Raw genomic sequence first — 14518 nt, 5'->3', positions numbered from 1 at the left:
CCAAAGAGAGGCAGTTTGTTCAGGCAGACTGTGCCAAGACATCAGTTACTCTGTTGACCTCCTGATCCTCCTCCTCCAGCCACGCTTGTCTCTTTACTAGGAAAGGCTACCGCACTGATGCTACAGTCTCTGTCTTCCTGGGCTTCCTCCTCTTCCTGATTCCAGCTAAGAAACCTTGCTTTGGAAAAACAAATGCTGGTGAGAAAAGGTTCACGGGAAGAAGCTGGGGCTGGTCAAATAATACCCAAATCAAGGCTCTCTGAAGTAGCCTTGCTAAGGGCCTTCGGACTCCTTACCTTACTCCTCCCAAAATAGCAGATCAGTGGCCCAAATTATTCTTTCTACCAATTAGGACCCTCTCTTTACAAATCACACCCATTGGGGTTTAACTGACTTTACATTTCTGCCTACCTGTGATCCAGGGGAGAACCAGGAGCCCTCACAAGGGATGGAACCCATCATTACATGGAAGGACTTCCAGCAGACCATGCCCTGGGAAATTGTCATTCTGGTGGGAGGAGGCTATGCACTGGCTTCTGGAAGCAAGGTAAACCTTGAATTCTGCTCTTATTGAGTCAAATCTTTTTCTGGTAGCTCTACATAAGTCATTACAGCTCTGGGAGGGAAGATTCAAAAAAGCTGAATGGGGAAGAGATGGATATTGACCCAAGTTGCTGGGGAGTGGTAGAACCAGAAATGGATTTCTATCCCACCCTGAGTTTCTGTATTAGCACTGCTGAGAACAGAGTTACATATCAGCTCTGTGATGGCACACAGACATTCACAACTCATTTATAGGGCCCACAACTGCCACAAACCCAAAATTTACTGGATTTTGTAGCCATCTCCTTCTGGGATCTGATAGCAATAAGAGGTATGTCTGTTAAGTGCACAGCCACCCCAAGTGATACACAGTGAATCAGTAATGCTAATGCTAATGTAAGTGCTTCCTGACTGAGAGGATCTGGGATGAGATCTTATAAGGAGTGTTGGTGGAGAGAGAGTAGAGGATAGTTGAAAATTCCTGAAGTGCTAGCTTCCCTGAAATAGAAAACTAAGAATCAGTCAGGCTAAAGTTCAGACTATTTCTCCCTCCATTTTCCCTATATGCATTAAATATTCTAGACCTGGCTCACTTTTGATTGCTCATTCATTGTGGGCCTAAATGCTACCTGTGTCATTAATAATAAGGTTGCAGAATCCTACAACTGGAAGGAACCTGTTGGCACTGAGTCTCGTCTCCCACCCAATGGGAGATTTGCCTCCATGGCATCCCTGGATTGAACACCTTCAGAGTCAGGGCATTCCATATGGAGGGGTCACAGAATAGGTGCTTTTTACTTTCAGCCCAGGTCTTCTGTATGTCTTCCACTGTTGGTTCTGGCTTTGTTCTCTAGGACCATCTCCGGAGTTAACAATTTTTAAAATAATGAAGACAGGTATTATATTTCCCTAGATCATTCTTTTCTCAAGCTAAAGCTCCGTAGCTCCTTAAACCACTCCTCACAGTAGTGATACTTCCTGACCCCCTGCAATGCTGGTTTCTCTCCTTAGGACTCACTGGGTTGCTCTTGTCATTCAGACATGGTCCAGGGGTGGTCAGTCCACTGCAGTGGTTATAATACTTGTGATGGTTAGGCTATTGTGTCAACTCGGCCTGGTAATTGTGCCCAGTTGTTTGATCAAGCAAGCACTGGGCTAACTGTAATACAAGGGCATTTATGGACTTTAGTCACCATTGACTTTACTGCAGTGGTAAATCAGAGATGGCTGGTCATAGCTGCATAAGTCAGAGAGATTGCCATCAGTAATGAGTGATACTTAACCCAATCAGTTGAATGCCTTAAAAGGGAAAGTGATTCCAGCACTGAGAGAATTTCCCAGCTCATCTTTTGACAGCCAACATCTCCCAGAACTTGTCAAGAACCTTCACTGGACTTTCATTATAGCCCCTGGTTACAGCCTGCCTGCGGAATCTGGACTTGTGCGTATCCCCACGCTGCATGAGAGACTCTTATAGAATCACATACTATTGACATATCTCTTGTTGATTCTGTTTCCCTAGAGAACCCTGACTAATACAGCTTGGTACCAGGAGTGATTCTTAAGGAACAGAGTCTTAAACATGGGATGTCTGAGGTGGTTCTGGGAGTTTTGCAATTGTCTTTCTACTCTAATTGGACTCAAGAGTACTGAAGACTCCCTTTCCAATAATGAAGAAGCTGCTAACAGTCCATGGCACAAGTTGGCAATTGAGATACGCAAAATAGCATCACTGGATCCCCCTAATTCCATGCTTATAAGAAGCAAGGATCTGGGTGTGGAGTCAAATGGTATAATGATGTTGGATGGCTCTTCCTAATACTCTGGATACTGTTACAAAAGAAAGAGATTAGTTAAAGGCTTCAAGTTTGAAACTTAAATACCAAATGGATGATATGAAAGTCTCTATGTGTGCTCTGAAAGAAAATCGTATCTCCTGTAGCCACAGGCTTGAAATACTGAGAACCAAATTCAGACCCTCATGGTACAAGTATCAGAGTTACAAATGAAACTAAAATCTCAACCCCACTTCTGGTACCAAGCTGGATTAGTCAAGGTTCTGGGAGATGTTGGCTGTCCAAAGATGAGCTGGGAAATTCTCTCTTAATGCTGGAATCACTTCCCCTTTTAAGGCATTCAACTGATTGGGTTAAGCATCACTCATTGCTGATGGCAATCTCTCTGATTGATGCAATTATGACCAGCCATCTATGATTTACCACTGCAGTAAAGTCAATGGTGCAGTAAAGTCCATAAATGCCCTTGTATTACAGTTAGCCCAGTGCTTGCTTGACCAAACAACTGGGCACAATTACCTGGCCAAGTAGACACAAAGCCTAACCATCACAGTACTCAAGCCCAACTCTCACCTCTGATCCATCCAAGTACAACCTGTAATTTTATGAAGTTTTTATAAAGGTTAATTGGCAGTCATGTCAACATTTATATTAAAATTGCAGTCAACTAAAATCCTTCATTCTTTTCATTGTTAGCCACTGTTAAATCTCAAGTCCTTCAACCTACCCTGTATATATGCAGGCAATATGTCTAATTCCAAGTTTGGGATGTTACAGTTATCTTTATTGAATTTCACTTGTTAGTTTTGGCCCCACAAGACCCAGCAAGACTTTTATTTTTTTAATCAAAATTGTGCATTTATTATAGATAGTATAGTTGATGTTTCTGTAAAAAGTATTGACTCTACTAATTTTTAATTATATAATAATTTAGGTACAGTATATGTGGTTCCTACCGGGTTTGAAATAATTTGAGTATTGACATTAGTTTGGAAAATCTAATGTAAACTGTTTTCATACCAAGAATTTAAGAAATTAAGACTTCCTAGATTGTGTTTTTCCTAATTTTGCAACCTAATTTATCAATTTATTTTTTTTCAAATTATAGTATAAAATATTTCTGTTGGAAAGAATTGCCATTAAATTATTTCACTATATTTATAAGTACTATTTAAATGGTAACAGAGTAAATAAAACTCCATTTCTTTATAAAATGTATTATTTCTACTCAGATAACTATTCTTTCCCCTGACTTTGGTGAGTAAGGTCTAATGTGTTATAACAAAGAAAAATTACAGAGTTCCTACAGGCCTTGAGGCTCTGTACCATTAATTGATGCTGTCCCCACATATTGGATTTGCAACTCTCAGTCCAGAGAAAAAAGAAAGAAAAGTGCTCCAAGGTGAAATGGTTATAAATAGAGAATTCTGAAGAACTTTGGTCATCAGTTGTCTATGAGTTTGCCATATGTTGACCAGGGTGCTGCAGAGATCATATGAGCTTTTCGTGAATTTTGGAAAGAGGAGAAAAGTAGCTTGCTGATGATACAGTGAAGGCTATCTTTAATAGTAAAATCTGAATAGCAGGACTTCTAGCTGAGGAATCATACAATGTAGGAAACCAAAAAAAAAAAAAAAAAAAAAAAAAGCAGAGAGGAGGAAGGAAGGGAGGGAATGAGAAGGTATATGGCATCCTGGGGTTTTTTAATTAAAAACTCAATGATGTACCTCTTCAGGTGGGTGGGGGATGAGCACAAGAAGGATCAGCCCTCACCATTGACAGGCTGGCAGGTGAACATCCTGAACAAAACTAATTATTCCAAATGGAAATATCCATTTACTTGAGTGGATGCTTATAAATTTTGAGAATAAAAAGGGTTCCAGGATGGCAATATGCCTATACATCTTGTGTCATCAAAAAGCACTAGCAGGTGGTAGACTTGGCCCAGTGGTTAGGGCATCTGTCTACCACATGGGAGGTCCGCAGTTTAAACCCTGGGCCTCCTTGACCCGTGTGGAGCTGGCTCATGTGCAGTGCTGATGCGCGCAAGGAGTGCCGTGCCATGCAGGGGTGTCCCCCATGTAGGGGAGCCCCACGCGCAAGGAGTGCGCTCCATATGGAGAGCCGCCCAGTGCAAAAGAAAGTGCAGCCTGCCCAGGAATGGTGCCGCACACACGGAGAGCTGACACAGCAAGATGACACAACAAAAGAGACACAGATTCCTGTGCCACTGACAACAACAGAAGCAGACAAAGAAGATGAAGCAAATAGACACAGAGAACAGACAACCGGGGTGGGGGAGGGAAGGGGAGATAAATAAATAAATAAATCTTAAAAAAAAAAAAAAAAAAAACCCTAGCAGATAGTAGAGCCTAATGTCACCCATGATGGGATTTGAACCTAAAACAGATTTGGGCTGAATGCTTATGCTTATAAGCCAGTGAGGAGGCACCTTACCCACTAAATGGAGATATTTTTACTGCTTTTCTCCTTCATTACTCATGTAAAATTTGCAATATTCAGCACTTGCCTCCTATTCTCAAAAACCCCACAGGAACAGTTATTACTCAAAGATGTTGAAAAGAGTTTGTTTCTCAAGTGACACAGAAATGGAGATCAAAAGCAGAATTAGGGATCATTGCAGTTGGTACTCTATGTAAAGGACACAAGCATGTTGATTCAGTGCACTCAGAGTGAGTGTAAAAGACTAGAGGGAGATAAGAAGACTGAAGCCGAGGGGTTAATTACAGGTCTCCAACCTCTGCCAAGCCATCATGCCAAAATCATAAGGATTGCAGCAATTGGGGTAGATGGCTGCCCATGCTTAGTAACAGTGACTGGCCAGAAAAATCCAAAACCTGTGCTCTACAAACTGAATGTTGTAAAATTAGAAGAAAGAATTTTCTGGGCTAAGAGAATGATCTCACCATAAAAATCAGGGGTGCCTCTCTTCAGTCAGCCTGAAGATAAGGAGACAAATTAGGTGATTCCTGGGGATGCCTTCCTCAACATTTCTGACCTTGTCAAGTCTTAAGAATTCCATTTGGAATGTGCTTTTCCTCCTTTCTTCTTACTGTATTGCCTTCTTTTGCTGTAGAGCTCTGGCCTTTCCACGTGGATTGGGCACCAGATGTTATCCCTGAGTAGCTTCCCACCATGGGCTATCACCCTGCTGGCATGTGTCCTGGTGTCCATTGTCACAGAGTTTGTGAGCAACCCAGCCACCATCACCATCTTCCTGCCCATCCTGTGCAGCCTGGTGAGTACAGGGCTCCCAGATTTCCTGACAGGCTGACCCAGGGACCTGTAGCAGTGGGCCTGGGTCCAGGGAGGTTCCATGGCTATACTGTCTCCTCTGGTTACTGCCCACAGCCTTTGCTAATTGGTGTTCAACCCACAATTTGAAAAATGAAGTTTTTCAAATGGTAATTGATAACTACATGTAAGTTTATAAATCCTAACAAAAGTTCTGGTTATTCTTTTCCAAAAGACAAGAGTGATTTAGGGGCAACCCTGAATGGAACAAAAAAATGGATAAAATAACCTTCAAATCCTAGGACTCCATTTCTCTACAATCAGCATCAACCTTTCTCCCTTGAGCTAAGACCTAACAGTAGGGTTAGAGAGGTAACCACAGAAAAATGGAGGCAAAATGCACCCAGGAACACATACAGCTGCAGAGACCAAGACCACTCTAATTAACTATCATTACCACCTCCACTCAATTTGACTATCTAAGGGGTCCTGAGAATTGGGAGCAAGGTTAGCTTCATCCCATGGCCGCAGACCAATTTGTGTTAATGGAAAAGGAGAGGGAAGCAACTGCCAGATGTTAGCATGGCTAAGCAGCCCCAAAAGTAGTGCACCTGACACAAGATTGCATCTGATCCATTCTGTGAGTAGAACCTATGAAATGAAGGTTACTCTCTTCCCTGCCATCCCCCAACAATATACTATCCTTCTGCTCTTTCAAACCGCAAACTCCTCCCTGTTCCCTCTTTGCTCATTGCTCAGATGTCCCCAATTTCTTTGAGGTATTGAGGGCATGGGTTCAAATCCCATATAAAGTAATAATCTTATCTAGAAACCTTAATTCTATACCTCAAGGGTGAGGGATCTCTGCTTTAATCAAGAGTACCTTGTGAGATTTTTGTTTGAAGAAAGGATTTCTCAGCTACAGAATAAAGTTTAAAAACCACTTCCTTAGATCAGCAACAAGAAATTAAGCATCCTTCTAGGACAGGGGTTCTTAACAAGGGTCCCATAAGCTTGAATTGAAATTTTTAAAAAAACATTATTCTTGTGGGGACGTGTTGGTACGGGTGTGATATATTTATTAAAACACAGTGTAGTGTGGACTTAGTAAGGGAGCCAAGGTTTTCACCTGACTGGCAAAGGGGTCCATAGAACAAAGAAGTTTAAGAGCCCCTGTTCTAGGAAGTAACTCAAAGTCCATACCCCTGGGGGAATTGAGGGAGCAGCATCAGCCCATTTGGGTATCAGTGAGGACAGTGACCTAACTACTTGTGGCACAGTGTCCAACTAGCCAACACCAATCTATCATTGAAAGCATGTTCATTATTGGAAGCAAAGGAAATGCAAGTTTAATCTCAACCTTACTGTTTCTGTGAATTATTTCTTCTAGTCTGAAACGCTGCACATTAACCCACTCTACACCCTGATCCCAGTCACCATGTGCATCTCCTTTGCAGTGATGTTGCCTGTGGGCAATCCCCCCAATGCCATTGTCTTCAGCTATGGGCATTGCCAGATCAAAGATATGGTGAGTTGTGGATGTCTTCTTCCTGCCAATTCCAGCAGATATTAGGGTAGAGGTGACTGGCCACAACCTTCTCCCTAAGTTTACTATTTTGTTGCATTGTTCCCAGTCTATCAATATTCAATCTAGCATGGCACAAAGATTGGTATACCATAAAAAGGGTTTTGGTTTGTCCATAAGCACCATGAATAGCAATAATGTGCTCTCCCCGACCCTTATTAGGGAAAAAGTATGGGTACATGGGTAAAGAAAGTTGGAAAAATGCAGGGCATGTCCCATTTCAGAAGGTGTATGCTTGCAGAAGATTTTGCCTCAGTTTCTTCATTGGACCAGTGGGGCTATGCATTCAAAAAGCTGCTGGTTTATTCAGGGAAAAGTAGTATGAGAAATTCTATGAAACTAAATGGTGAAAAAGTTTTTTTGAGAACAGGATCCTTCTAATCAATTCTTCCCCAAGGAAGAATCTCCAAAGCACCAATGGCAAAATGAAGCATCCATAGCTTACTTCTTTGTTTTTAACTGCGTTCACAATGGATGGCTTTCTGGAGATATTCTACCACTGATTTTAGTATTGGACAATTCCTCAACCTATATTTATTGTTATGCTTCTTAATATCCAGGGCCGATGCGGTAGGGGAAGAAAGGAAAAAACTAAAATAAATTGCTGGACCTTGACTCTGAAATATTGAAGGTCCATTCACTTTTACTGGGGATCTGAAAAAATTTTTGCACTAGAGTCCAAACTCCTCAGCAATCCTGTAAATATCAAATGGAGGAAAGGAAGAAAGAGCCTCAGGCTGGTAGCCGATAGTCAGACCCTTTCTACCATTCAAACTGCTCACTAAGGTGAAAGAAATTCAGTCACTCCTCTCTCCTCCTACCTTATTCAACTCTAATTGCATAACCCTCAGTCTGCTTGTACTAACCTCTGCCCCAACCCTTCTCTGCCCATCCCTCTCTGCTCCGTCCCTACCGCGCATAACCCAGCCTTCTGTATTAGAATCAAATGCCCAAGGATAGTATATTCTCAAAGGTACCAAATAACAAGAAAGTAAAAGTCTTGAGTTCTATTCCCAGCTGGGCTGTGACTTACAGCTTCACTCTTCCACTCTAAAATACCTTACTTCAGCTCCTTAAGGACCTGTCCCCTCACCTGGTTAGAAACATGGGCAGTTCTCCATGCTAAAAGGCCCAGGGGGCCAGGATGATGATTAAGTCCAGGGCTTGGGTCAGAAAACAGGGGAGAGAGGACATCCAGTCCTTTACTTGCGACAATCTCCTAGCATCCATTTTTTTCCCTTGCAACTTCCCCACTTAATGCCAGCTGCTGGGTTTTATTTGGCCACATACCATATGCGTGGTAACTCTGGTAGAATGCCAGATATGCTTACTGTACACATTTTTCCTTCTGGCCCTGGCTATGGCATCCTATTATCCCTCCTATCCCCCCTCAGCCTGTGAATGTCAATGCCATGATAGAAGTGGAAAGAGTCTGAGCCCTTGAGGTGACATCCCATCAGTAGAATCAACTGCCGCCCCATCAGTTATCCTTCCTGTGGAAGGACTGAGCAGAGACAGTGACTTGTTTCCCCAGGTGAACTAACACTACTCCCATGAAAAGCAAAAAAGTTAACAATGGCAAAGGTTTCATATAATGTAGCCTCTCCTAAAAGTTCCCCATGTGTATTAACATATTAAAGGCTCTGAGGAGTTCCAGCTTTAAAGAAATCTGTTTGTTTAACATATTTCCTTTTTTGATGTGACTCTTTACATTCCACAGATCTAATGGTTGTTCAAATAATCTACCTCTGGGTTTCCATTTATAGTGACAGTGCTACAAGAAAAAAGCTGAGATGATTCCAATCACCCTTTCCCAGCCTCAATCCCTCCTTTTCTTTTATGTCCTACAGACCTAGTCTCAGCTACAGAACCACATGAGGCAGCAATTAGAACAAATTAGGGTTAAGTGGGTAAAGCTGTGATCATGTTAAAGACCAGGCTTAGGATGGGGACACAGATGGAGTCACTTGGGGATCTGTGTTGCTACCTGGCCAGTGACCAGGGTGTGCTGGTTTGTGTCCTGCAGGTGAAAGCTGGTCTGGGGGTCAATGTCTTTGGCCTGGTGATAGTGATGGTGGCCATCAACACATGGGGAATTAGTCTCTTCCACCTGGACACTTTTCCAGCCTGGGCTAAGGTCAGTAACATCACTGATCAGGCCTAACACAAGCGGGGAAATTTGCCCAACCAAAGGAGCCACCAGCACCCAGCAGAATCTGAACCACAGCCCCTGACCCAAACCTGCAGGTACTCCTCAGTGGAAGGCAGGACCACCAACAACCTCAAGTGAAGTGCAGGAATCCTCCAGCAACCAAGGACATATACTTGGATGTTAATGTCTTCTTTCCTGCCCTCCTTCCTCATCACCATCTCTCAAGAAAACCTAAATTTTTTCTTACTTCCATGTCTCCAATTGATTCTCTGAACACCAGAAAAGCAGCTTTGGTCTTTGTTGCCCCTCAGAGGCTAGGTCTCACAAACTGACAGGCCTTACTAAAGTTATGCTTTTCTTAACACCTTTTTAGGAGTTAAAGGAGAAATCCAAATCATCTTACCTATTTACAGATAGTAAAACAAGTGACATCTCCTCTTTTGGGGTGAAACCACACCCAGAACTTGAGATCTAACATCAACTCCTTTTAAGTATTTCTATCCTAAGTTCTCTCCACAAAAGGACCATTCTTATTAGATCTTCTTTGTAACAGCAGTCTACTTTGGTTTCCTTTCAGCATTGCTCTTTAATGGCTTCCCTTTACTCTGGTAAATTCCTGTAATGAAATAATGTTCCCACTTAGAAAGAGGCTGGTGCTGTTCTCTGTGTCAAAGAAAAAGGAAGTACAGAAAGAAAACACATTGAGATTAATATGTCTTCGCTGTCACTAAACACAAATACTTTCACACTGGTTAACTGTTAGGAGGAAGGAAATACATTCACACCCATCTTATTAGGGAGCCCCAAACTATAATGAAGACCACAGAACTATTATTGATATCAGAATAGCTTCCTTCTAGATATGAGTAGCTCATTGCTGAGAAGACAAAGTCCTATGTAGGTACAAAAAGAGCTCCAAATAAATCCATAACTGCCTACCAGTCAATGAGCATTTTGAGGGGAGGGAAATGTTTCTTGAAGTCATCCCCCGCAACTTACACAATGTCGTAAGCTGTATAAATGTTCCTCATGAAAAAATCACTTTGGGGAAATCGAGGTCTCCTTCCTCCTGAAGACCATGCCATTTTCTCCATTAGAAGTCCTTGCTACATGACTGGATATAGCTCCTAATCCCTCCAGTTTGCTAGCATTACATAATTCTGATTTCTACCATCAGTTATTTACAAAATACACCTTCTGGGAAAAGGTGTCTCCATAGTTATTGTATTGTTTGATTTTAAGTAACTACTTGCTAGCATGTGTGGTTTTCCCACAATAACTTATCAATAAAATCATTGTTTATCAAGCATCTATGAATTGTAAAGTTTCTCTTGTGCCTTTCAGCATTTGTACACTGTCCACAGAATATGACTGATGAGGTTTAAATGGGAATATTACTGTTTCTGTCTACCAATATGGTAAAGTCAAATTATTTGACAACTATAAAATTGAAGATTAATGAGCCCAAATGAAATGCAAATTATTAGGTCCACTACAGCTGGTTAGATTGAGCCAGTGTCTCTAAGTCATTTTGCTTTAAAATGTTAAAAAAAAGTCGGGACATTACTATCATCAAGTTTCTGATCTCTAGTTCATGACAGAAGTTAAACCCTAAACTCTTTTTATTTTTATTTTTTTAATTTCTCTCCCCTCCCCCACCCCCACAGCTGTCTGCTCTCTGTGTCCATTCGCTGTGTGTTCTTCTGTGACAGCTTCGATACTTATCAGTGGCACCGGGAATCTGTTTCTTTTTGTTGCATCATCTTGCTGTGTCAGCTCTCCATGTGTGCGGCACCATTCCGGGCAGGCTGCACTTTCTTTCGCGCTGGGCGGCTCTCCTTATGGGGCACACTCCTTGCGCGTGGGGCTCCCCTACGCAGGGGACACCCCTGCATGGCACGGCACTCCTTACGTGCATCAGCACTGCGCATGGGCCAGCTCCACACGGGTCAAGGAGGCCTGGGGTTTGAACCGCAGACCTCCCATGTGATGGGCGGACACCCTATCCATTGGACCAAGTCCACTTCCCCCTACACTCTTAAGTCAGACAATAAGACAAAGGCTCAGATAATCAATAAAAAACTGGGAGTATAAAGTAAAAAGAGAAAGAAAAGTGAATTACAATCAGCTATTTGAGAAACTTACTCTTTCCTAAATGGAAAGCAGTGCCACACCCCACTGCAATTGCTGCCAGATGCACTAGTAACTAATGCCTTCAACTTGCCAGTTCTTAGTGTTTATTTCAGTCCCATCCATTGCACTGTTCTTTTCCAAACCCAGAGTGTAGGCCAAACAAGATTGGCCAGTCTAAAGATACAAAATATCAGGTATGACTCTTTGTCATGTGAAATCGCTCCACTATAGATAACTTCTAGCCCTCTTTAATAGTTTTGTCTCTTGTATTTTACAATTGGCTTTTGATCTTCTAATATTACAACACTGAATGAATAGAAAATCTGTAAATATCCATTTTATACCAGCTAATTTTACAGATGATGAAACTGAAAGCCAAAGAGAGTAAATATAGTTGCATCTATTCTCAAGCCAACATACACATAAAAAATGCTTAGTCAAAGCTATGAAATTACCATAAGTTGTTCATCAAGTACATGATATACTATCTTTAACATTTACATATCATAAAAACTCATGCCATCTTTTAATGAAGGAGAAGACTGTTTTCCCTCAAATGTTAGAACAGACGTCTATTTCTTCAGCTAAACACTAAATGAAGTAGCTGGCTTCACAATTAGGGACCATGTTGTTTGCAAAAATACGTCTAAACCAGGGGTTCTTTTTTTTTTTTTTTAAAGATTTTTATTTATTTCGCTCCCCTTATCCCCCCCATACCAGTTGTCTGTTCTCTGTGTCTACTTTGCTGCATGTTCTTTGTCTGCTTCTGTTGTTGTCAGCAGCACGGGAATCTGCGTTTCTTTTTGTTGTGTCATCTTGTTGTGTCAGCTCTCCGTGTGTGTGGCGCCATTCCTGGGCAGGCTGCACTTTCTTTCGTGCTGGGCAGCTCTCCTTACTGGGCACACTCCTTGCGCGTGGGGCTCCCCTATGCGGGGACACCCCTGCGTGGCAGGGCACTCCTTGCGCACATCAGCACTGCACATGGGCCAGCTCCACATGGGTCAAGGAGGCCCAGGGTTTGAACTGCGGGCCTCCCATGTGGTAGACGGACACCCTAACCACTGGGCCAAATCTGCTTCCCTAAACCAGGGGTCCTTAACCAGGGGTCCACAGAAAGATTTCAGGGGATGTGTGAGCTTGAATTGAAAAAAATAAACATTATATTTTCTCTGACCTCTAACTGAAATCTAGCATTTCCTTCACTTATGAATGTAGTCAATGAATAAATTACAGTACTATTCATTTCACCTGACTGGAAAAGGGTCTGTGGAACAAAAATGGTTAAGAACCCCTGCTCTAAACACTCTCAGTATGGCAAAATGCTCAAGTCATTGGAACAAAAAGGGAACCAAGACCAATTAGGTGGGTGCACAGGTAGCTATTCTGGGGCTGCCCTCACTGGACTGAGGGGCAGAACTACCCAACTATTTACATGGCACCTTCCCCCACCCCCAATCTTAAGCAATTGTATATGTAAGAATGGTGCAGCTCCATATGCCTTTCATAAGATCTCTCCACAGAGATAGTGATTCAACCAGGTCCAAAACCCAGACTTTGCAATGCCCAGCCCAGTGCACTTTCCACGAAACCACTGCTTTCAGCTCTTTCCCAGTGCCTTGCAAAACATACCATACACTGTCTTCAATACTTGACTAAATGTGTTGCAACAAGACTTAGGAAAGGTATAAACTGAACATTTGAAAATCTAAGTGTCACAAACTCTCTATTAGAGACAGGCAAGTCTCAAAATATTTTCCCTTCACTGCCCTGTTCCTTCCCACAAGGCAAGGCCTTAGCAGTCAGTAGGGAAAAAATAACTCATTCATCTGTGAAAGGAATGGAAATGCTACGTGCGAAGTTAAAGATGGGAAGTTAAAGAAAAGCCTCATTTGCTCCTGGTACAGTATATAGTGTTCCTTCAGGAGGAATAATTTTCAGAAAAAGCATTTAAAATGTGGGAAACCACAGCAGAAAAACAAACACCAGCATAGTATCTAGGGAGTGAACCGCTTAGTGGAAATGAAAATATTACATGTGTATATATGCTCTATGTACCCATTATGTACAACTAAAAAAAGACGTATTTCATTTTTCTCTAGTTCACAAATGAAAGCTGAGAAAATCAGTCAGAAAAAAAAGGAAATAAAATCATTCCTTTAATGAGAAGTAATTAACTAACTGCACCATATACCAATCAGAAGAAAAGGCTAAAGATGTCATTTGGTAACTTAAATAGAAAAACAGGCCCTTTTGGCAATTTTAAATAAAGTTTCTTCTCTCCCTTTGTTTTTGTTTTGTTTGGAAGGGTTACAGCTTAAGGATAAGCTTTTGGAATTCAAAGTATTTATTAAGTTTCCAAATCAATCCTGAAGTCTTATCTTTTACATTGTTAGTGTAACTTGCAGTAGTAATTTGAGTAACCCTTTTATGGTCAGATATGGCAAGTTTGCTTAAGTCAAACCAACAAAACTTCTTCCCATTGTGTTTTTTAAGGGGGAATAAAAGGGCATCTATTGCAGTGCTTCTTCCCATCCCTCAATGTTTGTGAGCCAAGGGTCCCTACAAAACACCCAGTGAAAGATTAACTTGCAGTGCCATGATCACAGTCACCATAATCCCTATTCAGTGTTAGTAGGAATTTTCAACTACACTCCCAAATCTAAAATGTTTCTGGTTTCCTCTGAGGTATACCTCAGTGAAGATCATCTTGCCTGAGAATTCCAAGCTCCTTTTCAGTACTGTAAGAAAATAAAACTAAGAGAGCTCATCTGAATGGTGAACACCAAGTCAGCTTGTATTCACTGTGTAGCAGTTTGCATGGGGAAGTTAACATAAGAAATGTTTTGTTGGATGGCTCCCACTGGTAGAAATGAGCCTATCAGCAAGGTTAAGTATCACTCCAGAGAGAAGCCCTAAGTCAAACGAATTTTGTTTACTAAGTTTAATATCAAGTGACCTCACCTAACAAAAGTGACTTTCATCACCAACTCTAGGAGAGCACAAAGTCTAACAATGCTACTGTGATTGATAATAAGGAATTCCTCTTTGGAGACA

The 14518-nt window shown here is 41.7% G+C and overlaps 1 protein-coding gene across 11 annotated transcripts in view; it reads left to right on the top strand.

Annotated features, from left to right (window-relative positions):
• Positions 1–13747, top strand: part of SLC13A4 (solute carrier family 13 member 4) — a 43483-nt gene extending 29736 nt beyond the window's left edge. For 2 of the 11 annotated variants that reach the window (XM_058297423.2, XM_071215283.1), the window contains 5 exons: positions 101–198; positions 423–547; positions 5437–5598; positions 6985–7122; positions 13564–13747. In XM_058297423.2, coding sequence (XP_058153406.1) covers positions 101–198; positions 423–547; positions 5437–5598; positions 6985–7122; positions 13564–13581 — 541 coding nt within the window. In that variant the 3' untranslated portion in view covers positions 13582–13747. Of the gene's footprint in view, positions 1–79; positions 199–422; positions 548–5436; positions 5599–6984; positions 7123–9205; positions 10641–13563 lie in introns of those variants that run through there. The other 9 variants (XM_004470455.4, XM_071215280.1, XM_071215278.1 and 6 more) reach the window with 6 other exon arrangements.
• Positions 13748–14518: the final 771 nt, after the last annotated feature.

The sequence above is a fragment of the Dasypus novemcinctus genome, chromosome 5 (genome assembly GCF_030445035.2).
Source record: "Dasypus novemcinctus isolate mDasNov1 chromosome 5, mDasNov1.1.hap2, whole genome shotgun sequence".
NCBI classification, from domain to species: Eukaryota; Metazoa; Chordata; class Mammalia; order Cingulata; family Dasypodidae; genus Dasypus; species Dasypus novemcinctus.
Note: the sequence above shows the minus strand (reverse complement) of the source record. Positions and strands in the feature narration are given on the sequence as shown.